Genomic DNA, 20,355 nt, shown 5'->3' on the forward strand with positions numbered 1-20,355 from the left:
AATATGTATCTGATTGCCTCCCACCAACCTAAGTCAGAAACACACGGGGCAGAATTTCCAGGCATTCTGGCTGGGAAATTGAATAGGATACTGGTCACTCTGTTTTGTGCTTTAAACTTACTTATTTATAAATTTATTTGTTGTTTTCAAACTGCCTCTTTGGAGATTGAGAAAAAGAGACTCTTTTTGCCACAATGTGGGATGGAAACTAACGATATACTTGTGCGGCCTACCGTGGTAGACTACTCCCATCGAATGTGGTGTTGTGTTTTCTCTTCAGAAGGAAGCTCCTGGCCGACGCCGACTCAAATACAAGCGGCGCCCGTGTTCTTGGTTCAGTGTGGAGGTGCTGGCCCGAGGCGCTTGGTGGCCCCCCGGAGGACATGGCGTCTCTTTCCTCTGCGGAGGCATTTTCAAACAGTGATTCCTGTCCTACAGGAAGTTGTGTTTTTGTTAAGGAGTTACATTTTCCACACCTTCCCTCAAATTCCAACGCTGCTAGGGAATGTGTCCTGGCCACTACCCCAGGAAAGACAGGATTCTCAGCCTCCACGAAGAATCCCTTTGAAAGACCGTTATTCAGTCCCCATTTACAGAAGTCCTTTGTAAGTAGCAACTGGGCTGAAACACCAAGGATAGAAAAAAGAAATGAAAGCTCTTATTTCCCGGGAAATGTTCTCACAAGCACGGCTGTGAAAGATCAGAATAAACACACTGCTTCACTAAATGACTTAGAAAGAGAAATCCAGGCTTCCTGTGATGTTGATAATTTTGACATAGATGACTTTGATGATGATGATGACTGGGAAAATATAATGCATAATTTAGCAGCCAGCAAATCTTCCACAGCTGCCTATCAACCTATTAAGGAAGGTCGGCCAGTTAAACCAGTATCAGAAAGAATTTCTTCAGCCAAGACAAACTGTCTTCCATTGGCATCTGCTGCTCAAATTAAAAACTCAGAGTCAATTCAGAATTACACTGGTAAGTTTAAAATAAATTGATGCTTATATTTTATATGAAAACATAACTGTCCAAAATCGGAATTGTGTGAGAAAAATGATAGCACATCGTCCTTGCCTGAAAAGTACATTGTCTCTATGCACATTTCTGCTGATAATATGAATTACAAATCACTGTTTCAGAAGCAGGTTGCTCCTTTGTCTCTGCGGCAGCTGTAGTCTTATACAACGCGTAATTATAACCTATTGTAGTAAAGCTCTAAAGTCATTACAAATGTGCTTTGCCTTTAAATTAACATCTTTTGGTCCCTAAAACAATAAAGCTCATAAGGGCCAAGTTTTTAATGATTTAAGGGATGAGTAAAAAGCAAAGCTGAATTTATATGTTAAAAATGTTATTGTGTATTTTTAGAACTCTGATGATGAGAACTGATCAATTTATAAAGTAGAGAAACATGTCTTCTGTCTTAAAATATTAGAATGCAGGGCAATCTAAGAAAGACACGAAGTCAGAAATTCCTTAAGTCAAATTCTTTCTTTGGGCCTAAAATCCTTTTAATTCATTCAACAAATATGTATTGAGAGCCATTCCGTGCCATGTTCGGTGTCAGGTTCTGGTAAGAGGTGAAGAACAGGTCATTCCTGTCCTCTTGGAGCTCCCAGTTTAGCAGGAGAAGTTTTGGGAGGAGTGCAGTTAGCCACTGTAAAGGCTGCAGAGAGAAGCCAAAATTAATTTGAAAACCTTACGTCAACCGTATAAAGTCGCCACAAAGTGTGTTTTAACTGGAACAGGTTTATATGTGTAAGGTTTGATAAAGTACAGCCTTCCCTGTTTTTGCCATCGCTGACTTAACACCATGGAGGTCGTTCTCATAGTTATGCCGTTGACCTTTAAAATAACCATTAATGGATTTATTTTTATATCATGTTAGAATGTGTCATACTTGATGCTCGCAATTATCGTTGAGACAGTCGAGTGTTGGGATTAGAGAGGCTGCCCCAGCTGGCGTGAGCACCGCTTGTCCTCTGTGCCAAGCAGGGGGGCGGACGCAAGACACACGGTAGCAGAAGAACCAGGAGAGCCTGAGATGACTCCGAGGTTTCAGACCCGGCGACTGGGGATTCTGTGACACCATTAGCAGAGCAGGGGAGTCGGGAGGCAGAGCAGATTGGGAGGAAAGCCGAGGGGGGCTATTTTAAGACTTGTTGAGCTTCAAGTGTTGGTAAGTCGTTTGGGTAGAAATGTCTTGCAGACTTTTGGAGATGCGCGCAGGGCTGGAGCTTAGGAGGGCGTCAGCGGGGCGTTACGGAAGAGATCTGGGCGTTCTGTGCACACAGGTGATGTTGAAGATCAGAGGGCTTCGAAAATTCTAGGAAAGGATGGCTGAAGAGCCCAGTCCCAAGGGTCTGCAAAGACTCCCACAGTTAAGGGGCAGGTGGAGGAAGTGGAGCCAGGGAAGAGAATTAAAATAGAAAACCCATGATTGTCTTGAAGGTCAAAAGAGCAGGAAGCAGGGAATAAATGCAATAGTTAGTGGTAGGTGCTACCGAAAAACCAAGAAAAAGGCTGAATTTGGCCCTCCGGACGTCTCTGGTGGCTTTAACATTTGGTGGGGATGAAACCCTGATAAATGGTTAAAGAACGACGTGCTGCAGGGAAATGTATGCCTTGGATTACGCGGCAAAGGGTAAATGCTAAAACTGACTTGTTAACAATAATGCACTGATTTTTCTTAACATCGATTATTTTCTCAGACAAGTCGGCGCAAAATTTAGCATCCAGAAATCTGAAGCGTGAGCATTTCCAAAGTCTTAGTTTTCCTCATACAAAAGAAATGATGAAGATTTTTCATAAAAAATTTGGCCTGCATAATTTTAGAACTAATCAGCTAGAGGCGATCAATGCTGCGCTGCTGGGTGAAGACTGTTTTATCTTAATGCCCACTGGTAGGTATTTTTAGATGTAAATTGGCAGGAGTCCATTGGCAGATGTTAAATGAAAACCCTTTCATAGAAGTAAAATGAACACCCACACGATATTTCTGTCATTAAGGGACCTCTGAACCTCCCATGCCATCGTGAGAAAGAGTATTACTTCCGTCCTCTGTTGACGCGATAACATTTAGACCTTTCAAGATGTTCATGTCAAGGCTGCTTGTGTTGAATTGATCTAGAATTTTTCTTGGGGAATTTCTCTCTCTCGCCCTCTCGCCCTCTCGCTCTCGCTCTCTCTCTCTCTCTCCTCTCTTTGGTCTAAATTAGTCTGGAACATGAATAAAAAAAATTACCACCAGAGACCTCGACCATCTCTGGCACTTTATTCGCCATGTGACCTTGGGCGAGGCACTTCACCCCCAGCCCCAGTTTCCTCGAGTGTGTGGCAGGGGTGATAGAAAACTACCTACTTCACAGAATGTCCTGGGGATTAAATGAAAAGCATTTAGCGTGGTTCTTCCTTGGCCTCAGTGTTGAAGAGATCTAGGACTTTCCGTCGTGTCCAAGTAAGAATATTAAAGATGCAGTCTGGGTAAGAAGCACAGGAATCGGAGTTGTGGACTTAGATGTAGACTTCCCTCTGCCTTTTACTCAGCTCGTCTGTGACTTTTAGTAGTTAGTTACAGCCATCGTTATAAAAATTATGTTGACCGAGCTTTGGAGTTTTTTTCAAACTGATTTTAAAATTTAGACGACACTGATTTAATAATCAGCATTTCTTATCTCATTAACTTGTTCACTCTGTCTCATGCTTTGACTTTTTGGTGTTTCAGAACTGAAGCTGGAAAGGACCCTGACAGTGATCCAGTCCCATGGTTTCAGGGCTTTTCATGGTCCTCTTTAGGGTTTGGGGGGCCTTTTTAAGGGTCTTCCCATCCCAATTTCAACCTCTTGATTTATGCAGATAAAGATTCCAGATAAGGTTTCTCTTAGACAAAACAGACAAAAACAAAAACCAAAAAACCGCCGATGTAGTACATTTTGCAGGTGATGACGTTGAGGCGCGGAGAGGTTGGATGCACATCTAAGTCAGACAGCCTGTAAAGTGGCAGAATAGAAACGAGAACTCAGCTTCCGGATCTTTCCTTGACATTTACACATATACACCAGAATGAAATGTACTTACTCCACGTGCAAAAGAGGGGAATGTGGTGGATAGTTCTTAACAAACAAACAAACAAAAACAGTCGAAGGCCTAGAAACTGCCTGGCATGGGCTTCTACCATTAGCGAATGGGAGAGGTTGAAAATCAGAGACTAATCGTTTTAGTTATCCTTAAATGTGTACTGATTGTCTCACCATTTTGAATTGGAGCTACACAGAGAGATGGGGACGCATCTCAGAATTTGTTTCTCTTCATCTTCTGCTGGCACACACAAGCGTAGTTCTACCTTTCTTTGATCTCAAAGGAAGATTGGGAATATTTCCTTACCGATAAAAGAGTACAGCGAATAAAAGCTCAGATTTTAAGCGTTGAAAGGTTCTTACTAGTGATTTAAAAAACTGAGATCCTGAAAGCGCTTTCTGGATCATCAGAGAAATATTAAACCATGTTCACCATGGTCTTTAGTGTTGTATATTTTATCACATTTTAACTCTTTAAAAATTGAATGTTATCTAAAGTAATTATTTTCACCCTAATACTGTGATAGAGTACCCCTTGTACTGCATTTGGATTTCTTTTTTTTTTTTTTTTTCCAACGTTTATTTATTTTTGGGACAGAGAGAGACAGAGCATGAACGGGGGAGGGGCAGAGAGAGAGGGAGACACAGAATCGGAAACAGGCTCCAGGCTCTGAGCCATCAGCCCAGAGCCCGACGCGGGGCTCGAACTCACGGACCGCGAGACCGTGACCTGGCTGAAGTCGGACGCTTAACCGACTGCGCCACCCAGGCGACCCTGGATTTCTTAAGTAGACTTTTAAAGCAATTGTCTTGCATTTCAGCTTCCTGCCCTGATCCCTGCTTTTGCCTTCACGTGTACCTACATAAGGTGTCCTGATAATTTTCACACACTTAAATTGTCTAAATATTTTGGCTCATTCTAATATGGCAAACTGTTGGCACCATGGGGACTATCACTTGGTGTCCTGTTAATTACTTTTAAATATTATTCTGTGATTTACTTTTTAACTTTTGCCTTCATGCTCTCAAGATAGAACCTGATAGGTTTTGTTTGTTTGTTTTGTCCTTTCAGGAGGTGGTAAAAGTTTGTGTTACCAGCTCCCTGCCTGTGTTTCTCCTGGGGTCACCATTGTCATTTCTCCCCTGAGATCACTTATCGTTGATCAGGTCCAAAAGCTGACTTCCTTGGATGTAAGTTAAAACACTACCAATTATAACTAAAAAAATACCCATAAAAACATGAAAATAGTTATATGTCAGTACTCTGGGTAACACCTTTTTTATTAAGTAGTTCCTGGATTATAAGAATCAGTCAGCAGTTACGCACATGAGCGAGTCTTTGAAAATTCTAAGGAGATAACCTTCTGTAGTTGAGTCTAGAAAAATGTACTTTAGCAAGAACGTTTAACCTGTGTTTTGCTGATGTGAATTTCTTGTACTAAATGTGAGGCTTTCTTTTATTCCTGCGAGATAAGCATACTGGCTGGTCCCTTAATACCTTAAAATGCATCACGTGAGCGCCCTGCCCGCGTGACCCTCCTCCTCTTGGCTGTGGTTGAGGAAGTATATGAATGCATCCTCCCGAATCCCACATATTTTCGAGGTTATGAGCCGCCATCCCTCGATACCACTGGTTTGATTTTTCTTCCCAAGAATGTCTTTGTGCCGTGCCAGTCACCACCGTGCAGCCATCCGTGATGCTTCCTGTGGCCCTTCCAGTGTCCTTGTGTGGGAAAATGCTGGAGATGCCTTTACCTACGCCAACAAGAGCCGTACATTGGGATGGGAATCTCCGGGGTACTGAGTTCATATTTACAGATAGGAAAAGTAACAGCAGTAAAGAAAATAGAAAAAAAAGAGAGAAGGAAGTAAACAATGGGAATATTTTGACTTATGCTAAGAAAAGTTTTCTTTTTAAATATGTGCCAATTATTTAATTATATTGAGACTGTCTCTCCTTTTGACAGGTTTGCTATGTGACTTGTGAAATATTTATGAAACTGAAGGATAAATATATGCTTAAGTCAGATTAATGTATAAAATATAAATTGTTTACTACTTTTATACTTAGATTCCAGCTACTTATCTGACAGGTGATAAGACTGACTCGGAAGCTACAAGTATTTACCTGCAATTATCAAAAAAAGATCCAATCATAAAACTCCTGTATGTTACTCCTGAGAAGGTTTGTATTGATGTCATTATTTTAAAAAAATGATACTAGAGCTGTGTTAGGAAAACAATCTGGTTCTCCGCCCTGAGTAGGGAAACACCCAGTTTCCCTCCTGTGTCTTCCTCCTTTACCATCACATAGAGTATGTCACTCCTGGTGACCAAATGTGTAGAGGTTTTTCCTCACACCGAGCTCTCTGTGACCCCAGCAGGGTGTCCTGCAGTTTAACTCAATTCTGACGTGGTCTACACAGACAGTGTCAGATACCGCAAGTTAAGGGATCGGCTCCCCAAGATGGTTCCCACCCTTCTTCAGATGCCAGTTGCAAGTAGAAGGTCCCCAGGTTACCCACAGTTTCTGTCCAGTTTGGCTAACAAATCGGAGGTTCCCGTGACTCCCTCCTCAGGTTGGATTAATGTGCTAGAGTGGCCCACAGAACTCAGGGAAACACGCTTACCAGTTTGTGAAAGCATATGCTAAAGGCTGCAGATGAACAGTCCGATGAAAGGTCCACAGGGCGGGGACTGAGAAGGTCCTCGGCACAGGAGCTTCTGTCTCCAGGGAGTTGGGAATGTGTGACCCTCCCACGTTGGCGGACGTGTTCACCAACCTGGAGGCTGGTCGAACCCTGCGCCATTGGGACTTCATGGCAGCCTCCTCATGTAGGCATGATCAGTTATTAACTCCATTTCCAGCCCCTCTCTCCTCTCTAGAGGATGGGGGTGCTACTGAAAATTCCAAGTTTCTGATCATGGCCTGGTCTTTCTGATGACCAGCTCCTACGCAGAAGCCATCTAGGAGCCCACCCAGAGTTGCCTCCAGAAAACAAAAAACTCTCCTAGTGCTCTTGTCACTTGAGAATTTAGAAGGGAGTGGCTCCTGGGTGGCTCAGTCGGTTGAGGATCTACTCTTGATTTTGGCTCGGGTCACGATCTCATGGTTGGGTTCATGGGATCAAGCCCCAGTCGGGCTCTGCCTTGACATCTTGAAGCCTGCTTGGGATTCTCTCTTTCCCTCTCTCTCTGCCCCTCCCCCGCTTTCTTGCTCTCTCAAGTAAATGAACTTTAAAAAAAAAAAAAGTCAGACACGTAACCAACTGAACCACCCAGGAGCTTAAGACAAAAGACAAGTCGGATGCTTGTCAAGACATGGATGCCAGATGTGGTCATGGCTACTGGGAGGTCACTGCTTCTAGGCCCTGTCACAGGTCCATATGTGCATGTGTGCATGTGTCCCCAGACAATGTGTGTGCCTGCAATATACATCTGTAACCCTGTTACCAGTGTAAACGTGTGGTGAACCTCAGTGCTTGCTAAATGTAGTGAATATGCTAGAAGGTCTCATTTGCAAGTTTCCATTACTCCTGCTAATTCTCTTGGTACATTGAAGTTAAGTGCTCATTTATGTGGAGGTTGTTGTAATACAGCTTCAGTTGTAGTGGAGCTTGAAGACAGCAAAGTCTTTAAGGTGATGTGGTGTGTAATGTTTTCACATCTCTAATGCATATACTTCTGGTCTAGGTGTGTGCGAGTAATAGACTGATTTCCACTCTGGAGAACCTGTACGAGAGGAAGCTCTTGGCACGTTTCGTGATTGATGAAGCACACTGTGTCAGTCAGGTAAACACCGGCTTTTATATCTTGAAATATCAGTAAATACGTACTGCCAATGGTCCGTATATTTGCAGAATAGAGAAGGGAACAGTGAATTATTCTATCTCGCTGAAGAATAAGGTGGTTCTTGATACAGTGAGCAGCATTTGCTGTTTATGTAAGAAAGATGCAAATAGTCTGAAAAGCAGTATTTTCTTTCCAACTAGTGGGGGCATGATTTTCGCCAAGATTATAAAAGAATGAATATGCTTCGCCAGAAGTTTCCCTCTGTTCCAGTGATGGCCCTTACTGCCACAGCTAACCCCAGGGTACAGAAGGACATCCTCACTCAGCTGAAGATTCTCCAGCCTCAGGTGTAAGTTGCTGGAAGTCATGAATTTAAAAACCCTGGGGCATTGGTTCCCACAGTGCTGCACATGAGAATCACGTACCGAGCTTTAAAATCCTGGTGCACAGATTGCACTCGATGTCAATTAGATCAGAATTTGGGGGGCTGGGAGCCTTTATGTTTTTAAAAATCCCCAAGTGATTCCAGCGCTCAGCACAATTTGGGAACCAAGGCCCTCGGGCTTTTCTTTACTTACTGAAATTAAAACTATCCTAAATACCTATTTTGGAAATAGGGACGAAGTATGTACTGTACCTGTTAATAATTTATGGGATCTGTTACCGTCCTGGTAGCGAATTATCTTTGATTTATCTAATTTCGGCTCCTACGTATTCTAGAGTATACATCAGGAAATAATCGGATGACCCTGCTTTGTCGTTTTCCTGAAGTCCCAGGATGTTGAAAACAGTCCAGAAACTGTGTATATGACAACGTTTATACTTTGTTTTCATCTCAACAGCAAAGTGCTTCTTTTGGCCACCAAATCCATAATCACTGGTAATGGAAACCACTGTAAACATTATCTCCACATATATAGGTTGTACTGGATCGTCTCGTACCTCTGTGTGAGTTTGTGGACAGGTGCATTCTCTGATAGGCTCATTCACTCAGCAAGTATTTACTTAACAGCTGTTGTGTGCCAAGGTTAAAATATTTTTCCCTTCTAACTTACTGGTGGGTCCTTTGAGTTTGAAGAATGCATGAAGGAATGACTAGTATATTGGGGTGAATATTTAAAAGCACCTCTTTTGTTCCTTTGGAAATAAAGACAGTGAGCTGGCTCTGTCAACACTGTCATCAGTAAAAGCAGCATTTCTCAGCAGGTTATGAGAAGAACCAAAAGGCCATGTGGAGGGTGTGAGGGGTCAGGAGAGGAAGAGAGCTGTAAGGACCTTTGCAGATTAAACTGGCATTCTTGAGCACACAGATCTTAGAGTCCTCCAAATTTTGTGTGTGAAGTCACAAATTTGGAATGGAAGGTTTTCATTTAGTCTCACTGGCAGGAAGGATGTTTGTGTAGAATTTGCGGGACGGGGAGATTTTGCTTCCGTAATTGATATGCATTACATTATTTTAGGTGTCATACTTCAGGTTCTAGTGAATAACTTACATGCTAGAGATTTGCTTCTTTAAGTGCTACATTTATCTGTGAAAGCTTTTTTTTTTTAATAGGCAAATGTTTTTCGCTTTTTTTCCATCAATTTATACCAGATACAGCCTACCATTCTTCTAGGCTAGTAATATTAATTGCTAAATCCATGTAACTAACATTGTGTAAATTCAATTCACTTTTTGAGTAACTTTTTGTAAGTATAGAATTTGTCATTTTTGTTTGAATAAACATTGCACATATGTATTTAGAGACAGACACCTTTAATATCTTTTCCTAGTTTTGTGGGGAGATCAGCCTAGAAAAGCAATAGATTGTACATTTCCTGAGTCTAGCATGTGGTGCCCTGTGCATAATTGGCACTCAGTAAGAATGAATAAATGGAACATATGGAGGAATTTTGGTAAATGTGGGTAAAATATGAAAATTTGGGCAAGTCTGTTGATTCCTTAATATATTTGGTACTTCTATATTTGGGAGGGTTTAAATCTCTTAGTGGAAGTAAAAGATTTTTAACAAACACTTTCTGGTACATTTTTTCCTGATCTTTTTTGCCAGTAGGCCCCTTGTTTGGATTAAATTTACCCAACGGCTGCTGCGTCACGGCCCTGCTGAAGGCAGGTGTCCCCAGAGGTGGGGTCATGGCCCCCGTGCTCTTCTCCTACTGCTAGTCTGTGGTAATCTTCTTCCTCTTTGGGAAATACAAGCGTGGATAATAAAATAGACTTTATTCCTTTTCCTTAGGACCTTAAAATATAAACTGAGAAAGAGAAGAGAGACAGCCATGTATGGACAGTAGGTACAACAATGATATTAGAATCCAACAATAATAACAGCTAATAGTCACGTATGTAGCCTATACAATGCGCCAGTTACTGTTCTTGACATTTTATGTGTATTGACTCATTTACCCACACAAAAGGCTTCTGAGGTAAGTTCTCCTGTTTTCCTCACTTTGTGGATGAGGAAACTGAGGCACATGGAAATTAAATAATTTAAACAAGGTCATATGCCTCACAACTGTGGGAGTGAAGAGACTTCAACCCAAACAATCTGGTTTTAGAGCCCTTGAAATACTTTCTAATAAATTGCAGAGTGAAGTAAGTGGTAATTAGAGATGTAAATTATGACTGCAGGAACTCAGGAAGGCAAGATTGATGATAACCCAGAATAACAACTCCTTGTTAATGAGGCGGGGGTCAGATAGGGTTTCATATAAAGGAGGAGGGCTTTGTAGGATGAGTAGTCTTTTTTGTAAGCAGCTGTAGTGAGATATAGTTTACATACCTTGAAATTCACCTAGTTAAAGCAAGCAATTCTGTGATTTTTTTTAGTTTACACACAGGGTTGTGCATCCCGACCGCTATCTAATTTTAGAACATTTTTGTCTCCCTTGAAAGAAACTCCATACCCATCAGCAGTCAGTTCCCACTTTCTCCCATCTCCCCAGCCCTAGACAACCACTAATCTGCTTTGTGTATTTATAGGTTTTTGCCTCTGCTGGACATTTCATATACATAGAATTTTACAAAACATGGCCTCTTGTGACTGGCCTCTTTCACTTAAGTGTAATGTTTTCAAGGTCCATCCGTGTTGTAGCGTATATCCGTACTTCATTCTTTTTTATTGACAAAAAAATGTTCCAGCGTATGGGTACTCTACATCTTACGTACTCATTTATCACGTGGTGGATATTTGGGCTGTTTCCACGTCTTGGCTCTTAGGAAAACTGTTACGAGCGTCTGTGTCTGAGCTGTTGCGTGGACATGCGCTTCCATTTCTCTTGGACGTATATCAAGCAGGGAATCGTTGGGTCACATGGTAACTCTTTGTTTTACTTTTTGAAGAGCTGCCAGATCGTTTTCCAAAGCGGCTGCACCACGTTACATTAACTTCAGTGTGTGTGTGGGGGGGGTGCAGTTTCCCCCCACCTTCCCCTTCCCCATCCATGTCACCATGTGTCTTTTCAATGATACCCATCCTACTGGGTGTGAAGTGGTGACATTTTAACAGGTGGAGAGTGAGAATTCAGGGCTGAAGTTCCTGGCATCAGAGTCCAGATCAGATCCAAGGAGCGGTGAATCATCTGTAGGATAAGTGGAGCAACCCAGAGAAGGGCCAACCCCGGGAAGGAGGCTTGATCCCAAATCGTGGGGGGGGCCTTGGCGTTTTGTGATGCTGAAGCGTGTGGACTTTATCCTGTGGACAGCTCGACCTGGGAAGTGGTGACCTGAATCTGATGGTAGAACGATGACCCTGGCAGTGGAACAGAAGATGGAACAGAGGAACAAGAGATCAGAGGCAGGACGGCCCGTAGGAACCCCACCGTAGCGTTCTAGGAGAGAGGGGACGGTGGTGGAAACGGGGGAAGAGGACGGAGGGGACAGGGTCAAGGGAAAGCACGGTTGCATCCGTAAGACTGGCAACCAGTGGCGTAAGAAAGGTGAACAGTGGAAGTTTATGTTAGTTTCTGGTACCATTGACCACGGACATGCAGGAGAGGGGGTGGAGGATGGGATGGGTGGTGAATGTGATTTTTAGATCTGTGGTGTGGGGGGTGTTCAAGGGGTAGTAGAGATGGCCGCGTCCTCGGTCTTCATACTTTCTCTGGTCATAATGTGCTTCCTGAAAGAACTGGAAAACTGTACCCCTTGTATATTTCTAACCAGACACCAAGAATGTTTCAACACGAGTTTTAAATAAAGAGAATGAGGTCTATCGTAAATAACATTTTTCAATAAAATTGTTACCTAGCCCTTTTAAATGTATCCAGTAGAATATGAATATAATAGCAATTTTATACCTACTTTCACTCACAAAACACATTAAAATGTTTAATTTTACACGTCTTTAAAAATATCTTTAACAGATATTTTACATCTTTCCTCTTCCTCTTTGAATTCATATTTCTCTTCAGTTTTCCTCACAGATTTTTATCCTAAGGTGATATATTTTTCTGCATGAAATCTTGTTTATCATACCTATAAGAAAAATATGTATACAAATATATGTATATAAATGAAAAGTTGCTTTTAAATTTCCCATACTAAAATTTTCTTCCAGATTGAATTATTATAATGATTAGTTATATATAACTGATCAGAATAGACATTTTTTCAATTAGCTGATACATCTGTGGATGAATTGACTCCGTCCATATTTCTTGTTTTCGTAGATGTAAGCAGTGAGAACTGTTACTCACGTAAACTTGTAGATGGGAATGGAAAGCATTTTATTTTAGCAGCGACACTCAATTATTTGAGTTTTTTCTGACGTATATGCCCAAAATTACATAATGATCTGTCATCAAAAATTATTTTTTATGATCTGTCAGCTGACAGCTCAACTAGGTCCTTTAAATTTTGTGAGAAGCAAAGACCTGTAAACTCTCTGACTGGCAAAATAAGTCAGATCATGACTCACTTGACTTTTTCTGGGAAACATACTATAAAAAAGTTTTACCAAGATTTATCTAATGACCATTGCATGTTGTTGTTCCTCCTTCACTTAAATGAGTCTTGTATCCAATATATTTGGAAGAGTTGGGGAAATCAAAACGCTGTTAGTTTCAGTAGGCCTTTTCTAATACATTTTGACGTGTGTTTTTATTGTATGATACACTTTTAAATAACAGCCTTGTCAGAACTTTGTGGCTGCCAGTTAGCTATTTCAGATACCGGGACATGACTCTGGAACGTAATTGGCCAAGCCAGTGTTCATTGCCAAACCAATCACCTGCATTAAAGTTATTTCCATTTATTTAAAGGGAAGAGTCTGTCTTTGTTTCTCAGTTCACATGAACTATTTAGTGCACATTCCCATGACAACTATCTCAGCTTCAAAAGCAACTAGAGCTTGAGCACAAATTGATTCCATTTCCCGACACATCACTTAAAATGACAGGAGTTTGATACCCTGGACCTAATCATAGTTACCATGTTAATGTCAGTTGATATCAGTACTCCCTCGGTGAAGATACAATGGAATCTCAAGCTTTTTTTAAAAAAAGTAAAATCTTTATTGAGATACAGTCAGGGTGCCTGGCTGGCTCAGTTGGTGGAGTATGTGACCCTGTGTCCTCCAGGTCATGAGTTTGAGCCCCACATTGAGCAGAGCCTACTTAGAAAATAAAAATAGATAATTGACACATCATAAAATTCACCCATTTAAAGGCTAGAATTTAGTAGGGTTTTGGTATTTTCACAGAGGTGTGCAACCACCCCCCATATCTAAGTGTAGAACATTTCTGTCACCCCAAAAAAGGAAGCTAGCACTCATCAGCAGTCACTTCCCATTCTTCCCATCTCGCGTGTCCATCATCTCCCCCCGAGCGGTGTTTTCAAGGCTCATCCGTGTTGCCACATATAGCAGGACTTCGTTCCTTTTTATGGCTGAATGATCTGTTGTGTGGGCATTCCACATTCACTTACGTATTCTTTAGTTGATGGGAATGGTCTCTAACTGAATATTTGGAAATTCCAAACATCCCATTTTCCAACAGGCCAATAAGACAAACTCGAGCAGACTGTTAGCATTTTCATCAGAGCACATGGTGCACCTGCTGCATTTAGTCAAGTGGGCCATGTGCTGGACTTGGGCAGTCCTTTTGCAGTAGAGATTCTTGTTTTGGTTTTGAGTTTGAGGTCTGCAACTCTATTTCCTAATCTCATGTCACTTTATTACTTTTAGTAATTTGACTAAGTTAATTAGTTAAACATTTCTAAGTTTTTTTCAATTATGTCACAGGTTTTTAAACTTTTTCAGATTACGTGCCAGTTTCTGATCACTGCTTTATTGAGAGGTGGTCCATGTATCATACAACTCTCCCATTTAAAGTGCACAATTGAGTGGTTTTTAGTATACTCAGAGCTGTGCAGCCATGACCACAATCAATTTTAGAACGTTTTCATCACCCTGCACAAAAACCCACATCCATTAGTACTCACCCGTCTCCCCCTCACAGCCCCCTCAGCCCGTGGCAACCACTAACCCACCTTCTGTTTATAGACTTGTCTATTGGGGGATATCTCCTATAAATGGGATCATGTGATCTGTGGTCTTTTGCGAGTGGTTTCTTTTACTTAGCACAATGTTTTCAGAGTTTATTGTTGAGTAATCTTGTTTTTTGTCTGGGTACGGCACATTTTCTTCATCTTTTGGTGACTACTGGTGGTGTTTCCATTTGGAGCTATTACAGATCGCCCTGTTCACATACAGGTTTTTGTGTGGCCCTGTTTTCATTTCTGTTGGGTCTGTACCCAGGAGTGGAATTGCCCAGTTGTACCGTATCCCTGATTTTCACCTTTTGAAGAACTGCCAGACTTTTCCAAACATCCCCACCGGCAGCATAAGTTGTCTCTTTTTTGACCCCGAGCTCCTTTTTTTTTTTTTTTTTTTTAAATACATAACCATTGTTGTGCAGTTCCAGGTTACAGTGTAGGTAACAAGACACTTCTTGACGGTAGTCATGATGTCAGCGTCATGCTGGTGGGGGGGCTCCTGCACCATTCCCAGCCTGCGCCCAGAGTAACTCAAATTAAGTTTTAACATTATCTACATCATTGGTACTCCCGGGCCGTTCTTTTTATGCCATCATTTTATCAGGACTGTGGTTTCCTTTGCTGTGGCAGTGATTATAAATAATTGACTGAGAACGATCAAAACAGTCCATGGATGAGGCAGTCTTTTACCTCCTGCCTCCACCCCGCCCCCGCTGTGATCCACTACCCACCCGTTCTTTGGCCATTTCAAGCACAAGAAGGGAGGACTCCGTGCTCTGTGCACGTGAACAGCCTAAGAGGCAGGTTCAAAGTGCCGGTTAGCAGCAGTCTTGCAAGGCTCCCAGAGTGCTGCATCCTGTGACAGCAGCCAAGGGCGCTACGCTTTACTCCCAACACGAATATGGACTTGCAAATGGAGGACCCGCAAACTGACTCGTTTGCGGTTGTTGTCTTTGCTGATGTACCTTTAGAAGATCTTTGTGAAGTTGGGGTACGCGTACCCCTGTTTCAGACCACTGGTTGAGAAAGAAGTTGGATGGCGGTTTAGAAGTGTGAGGAGAAGCCTGAGTCGGGGCCGGTAGGGCCGACACTCAGTGCTGCTTAAAGAAGGCGATGCGGGGAGGAGGGAAGAGGCCCCCACTGCAGGAGCAAGCGTAGGAAGCAGAGAAGGAGACAGAGAAACTCGAGGGCTCAGCGGGGAGGGAGCAAGCCCGTGGACCTGAAACGGTCGGTGCCAGTGGAGGCTTTCAGGGACGATGCCGACGACACGGAGTGACAGAGGGGCCAGAGAGTGAGGTCTGAACGGAGACCAGCGCACCCCCTGCAGGCAGCCCCACTGCTCCCTGGCCGTCTTACCTGCAGGGTGGTCCCGTCAGGAACGCGGCTGCCCCCCCACATGGAAGTCATTCGTTCGTCCTAAAACCAAAGAAGTTGATCCTTTGGAGCCTGGGTTAGTGGGGGAGTCCCTGCAGGGCCCGGGACCCCTTAACAATCCCCTCACCTTTCTTTAGTTTTAAAAGTTTAGGGGCCCCTGGGTGGCTTGGTCGGTTGGGCGTCCGACTTCAGCTCAGGTCATGATCTCACGGTCCGTGAGTTCGAGCCCCGTGTTGGGCTCTGTGCTGACAGCTCAGAGCCTGGAGCCTGTTTCGGATTCTGTGTCTCCCTCTCTCTCTGCTCCTCCCCAGTTCATGCTCTGTCTCTCTCTGTCTCAAAAATAAATAAAAGTTAAAAAAATAAATAAATAAAAAATAAAAGCTTAGATACGGGGGGGTGCCTGGGTGGCTCAGTCGGTTAAGCGTCCAACTTCAGCTCAGGTCATGATCTCACGGTTTGTGGGTTTAAGCCCCACGTCGGGCTCTGTGCTGACAGCTCAGAGCCTGGAGCTGCTTCGGATTCTGTGTCTCCCTCTTTCTGCCCCTCCCCCACTCTCACTTTGTGTCACTCTGTCTCTCAAAAATAAAAACACAAAATTTAAAAGCTTAGATAAAACAATCTTAGTAGCATGGTAATGGCAAAAGCCAGAATGGAGGTGACGAGAATTGAAATTGGATGTGTGGTCAGTTGGTTGGGGGCGTGAGTGTCTTCTGAGAAATTTGCCACTGGCGGGCAAGGCAGAGGTGAGGTGCCACCCGCAGGGGAGCGCAGGGACAAGAGAAGCTTCTGCTGTTGGGGGTATTGGTGGCCCTAGAACATATTCACAGACAAAGAGGAAGAATTGGCAGAAGGGCCTGAGATACAAGAGCAGAGAGAATGGAGAAATGCCCCCTGAGGAAGCAGGAAGGAGGAGGCAGGTGAGCCAGCAGAGAAAGGGGGCACATGTGTGTCAGAATCAGCCCATGCCCTTTGGGGCGCAGAGCACAGGGCAGCGATCCGTGATCCGGAGGGCTGTGGCTCCCGCTGCTGCCCTGCAATCAGCTCTTTATGTCCGCCATCAAATTTGGGGAACGTTGGCAGCCTAAAGTGTGTGTTTTCTCTGTGATTTTTCAGTTTTATCCACCTCTGCTTATAATTGACCTCGTCTTAGGGACCAGGCTCCTGACTCACCTGTCCTCTCTACGTGTTATCTTCCACAGCCCTCCTGATTCCTTGTCATCTCGTCCCACAGACATTTGTTCCCTATCACCGTTCCCTCCGCAAACACTTAACCTGACTTCCCCTCGAGCGTCGTGTAACGCAAGCTGCCAGGGACCATCATCCGCTTCAGGTGGCTTGATCATTAGGCTCGCATTGTGGAAAATCAGTGTTTGATGTATAAAAGTGAGTAAAACTATATTTTCTCTTAATAACAAAATTTTCTCTTTGGGGCTTCTAGGTTTAGCATGAGCTTTAACAGACATAATCTGAAATACTACGTGTTACCGAAAAAACCCAAAAAGGTGGCATTTGATTGCTTAGAGTGGATCAGAAAGCATCACCCACGTGAGTACATGTGACAAATTATGTCTAGAAGTAATAAGTAAATATTGTGGTATTCGTACCACGATAGAATGTGTGTGTGCATGTTAAACATCGCTTTTCCCATGACAGTAGCACTAACTAGCTATTTATAGAACAGCAAATCACAACTGCCTCACTGCTGGAAATTGTAAAATCCCATTTGGTTTGATAACAATAAACCCTAAGAAGAAGTATATGAGATGACTCCCCCCCCACACACACACCCGTGCTATAGTTCGTGGTTTCGGCGTCTCTCCTCTGGCCCCTGTCGGTATGGATTCTAGCAGTCTCTGTGTTAGGGGCTTCTCCCGAGGGTCTGCCTTGGAGTTCTGTTACCTAAGATGAGAGATTGCGAAACTCGTGGTAGTTTTCCACGTAACCCCCCTGCTCCTTTCCCAGAGAGAATTGTTCTTGGTGACCACCTCTAGTTCGTGTTTTTAAAATTAGTGTACGTGTTTGTTTGAGCAAATCAGACCGTGCAGAGAGGTGGACCAAGAGGTCATCTGTGATTTCCCTTCCAGACCCCCTTGTCCCGGGTGGCGAATACAGATAGTCAGCACGTTTTTGTCTGCACCTTTGGCTCTGCCACGGAGAGAGGGCTTTTTCTTTAACGCCTCTCATTTTGTGGTTTTCAAAACGACACATAGAATACGTGCTCCTTGAAGAAACCAAGAAAGCAACAAAAAGAAAGAAGCAAAAGACAAGAGTCACCTCAAGACAAGTCGCCAGGACCATCTGGGGTTTACTTCCCTCCAGCAGTTGTTTGTGTGTGTTTCTTTCCATTAGCGTACTGTGTGTGCACTTTTTCTACCCTTAACCCGCTCTGTACCTTGAACATCGTCAGGGTTCTTCAGAAAACTTAGAAACCACTTAATAATTACGGTATAGTTTTTTTCATGATGTCCTTTCTTAATTAATCCCCTAATGGTGGCCATTGAAGTTTCTCTAATTTTCAAAAGTAGAAACAAAACTTTTGGCAGAAGCCGTGGTACCCCTTTCTTTCCTAGATGAGTTTCATAGAAGGAACGGGGTCAAAAGGCAGAAGCATTTCTAAGGCTGATGCACATTGCCTCACGCTTTCCACAATGTTCGTGGAAGGGTGCCTTCCCGCTGCATGGCCAGTGTGAAACAGAGCCCGGGCTTCCTCCAGGCCCACCTAAGGAGTCATCTGGGGGCAGAACGGAAGGTCCCATCCTGTCTTCTCCAGTGCGTGTGAATTCGTCGCTTGAATCACTCTACGTCTGTGACCACCCTCTACTCTAGCAGTACCCTGGAGGTGTGCTCGTGGTGCACATATTTCTACGAACACAATGAAAATTGTGTTGTTATTTACGATAAAAGCTCTGTTTTGGTTTCTCGGCAGATGACTCTGGGATCATCTACTGCCTCTCCAGGCGAGAATGCGACACAATGGCTGGCACTTTACAGAAGGATGGTCTCGCTGCTCTTGCTTATCACGCCGGCCTCAGCGATTCTGCCAGGGATGAAGTACAGCACAAGTGGATTAATCAGGATGGTTGCCAGGTAACATTTTCTATAATAAACAAATCAAGGAAATGATCTTTTATAGGACACGAGCGAACGTGCACACACAGGATGAAAATTGTTTTTACTTTAAAGACAGTAAACATCGGGACGCCCGGGCAGCTCAGTCGGTTAAGCATCCAGCTCTTGATCTCAGCTCGGGTCATGATCTCATGGTTCGTGAGGTCGAGCCCCGCATCGGGCTCCTTGCTGACAGTGTGGAGCCTGTTTGGGATTCTCTGCCTGTCTCTCTCTCTGCCCCTCCCCCTGTTCATGCTCTCTTTCCCTCTCTCTTTCAAAATAAATAAACATAACTAAATAAAAAATAAATAAATACCATAAACATCAAAAGAAGACTGAAATTTAAAAACATCTTTTTGAGACTTCCAAAGTTGCTTTTTCTTAAATAAAAAAAAATTTTTTTTTATTCAGCTATAACTCGCCCTTTCAGAGTTTACAAGTCAGTGGTTTTTAGTATATTCACAAGGTTGTGCAACCACCACCACTGTCTAATTCCAGAGTATTTCATCATCCCCAAAATAAACTCCATACCCATTAGCAGCCACTCCCCATTCCTCCAACCCCCCAGCCCCTGGCAACCACTAACCTAACCACTGCTAGTCTGTCTCTATAGGTTTTCCTGTTCTGGACATTTCACGCGAGTGAAATCATACAGTATGTGTTCTTTTGTGACTGATTTATTTAGCATAATGTTTTTAAGATTTATCCACATTGCAGCATGTATCCGTACGTTATTTCTTTTGTGGCCAGGTAGCTTCCATGGTAGGGATATAGCCCAGTTTGTCATCCATCCATCAGTTGGTAGACATTTGGTTGCACCCACTTTTTTGGCTATTGGCGCATAATGTAATGCTTCTGTGAACGTCTGTGTACGTGTTTTTGTGTGAACACGTTTTCAGTTCTCTCGGGTGGGTACCTAGGAATGGAATTGCTTAGTCATACGGTAACTCTACGTTTAGCTTTTTGAGGAACTACCAAACTGTTTCCAAAGCAGCTACAGAATTTTACACTTTGAGCAGCAACGTGTGAGTTTCCAGTGTCTCTGCCTTCTTATTATTACCCATTTTTGTCTTTTTTACTGTATCCATCCTAGGGGATGTGAAGTGGCATCTCATTGTGATTTTAATTTGCATTTCCATAATAACTAATGGTGTTGAGATTTCTGAGATGACCGATTTATCACCCAAGTGGATCAAGAGGAAGACAACTAAGAACACTCTAGGCATCTCCTGTAGCAGCAGATGCCGGCCTTGGATAGATCTTTCTCAGTAACATCGATGACTTTGAGGAAAACAACTAAATAACTTTTTTAGCCTATGAAGTTTTCAGGTCACAAAAAGGGAAATTACCCTGAAGATTTAGAGGAAAAACATCTCTCAAAAGTATTTTCTAACGGAAAACAGAAGAAATCTTAGAGTATATTAGCCTAGTGTCCTTGGAAAGATGTCAGAAGACTTGACTTATATGAACCAGAAGCACTCTACCATAGGAAGATCACAGGCTGAG

General features: G+C 43.1%; 1 protein-coding gene across 2 annotated transcripts in view; it reads left to right on the forward strand.

Annotated features, from left to right (window-relative positions):
• Positions 1-20,355, forward strand: part of BLM (BLM RecQ like helicase) — a 90,524-nt gene that overhangs the window by 40,738 nt on the left and 29,431 nt on the right. For both annotated transcript variants that reach the window (XM_043553897.1, XM_043553898.1), the window contains exons 7-14: positions 281-984; positions 2,718-2,909; positions 5,155-5,273; positions 6,154-6,267; positions 7,776-7,874; positions 8,075-8,223; positions 17,180-17,286; positions 18,668-18,828. In XM_043553897.1, the coding sequence (XP_043409832.1) occupies positions 281-984; positions 2,718-2,909; positions 5,155-5,273; positions 6,154-6,267; positions 7,776-7,874; positions 8,075-8,223; positions 17,180-17,286; positions 18,668-18,828 (1,645 nt within the window). The remainder of the gene's footprint in view (positions 1-280; positions 985-2,717; positions 2,910-5,154; positions 5,274-6,153; positions 6,268-7,775; positions 7,875-8,074; positions 8,224-17,179; positions 17,287-18,667; positions 18,829-20,355) is intronic.

Source organism: Prionailurus bengalensis, chromosome B3, assembly GCF_016509475.1.
Source record: "Prionailurus bengalensis isolate Pbe53 chromosome B3, Fcat_Pben_1.1_paternal_pri, whole genome shotgun sequence".
Classification (NCBI taxonomy): Eukaryota; Metazoa; Chordata; class Mammalia; order Carnivora; family Felidae; genus Prionailurus; species Prionailurus bengalensis.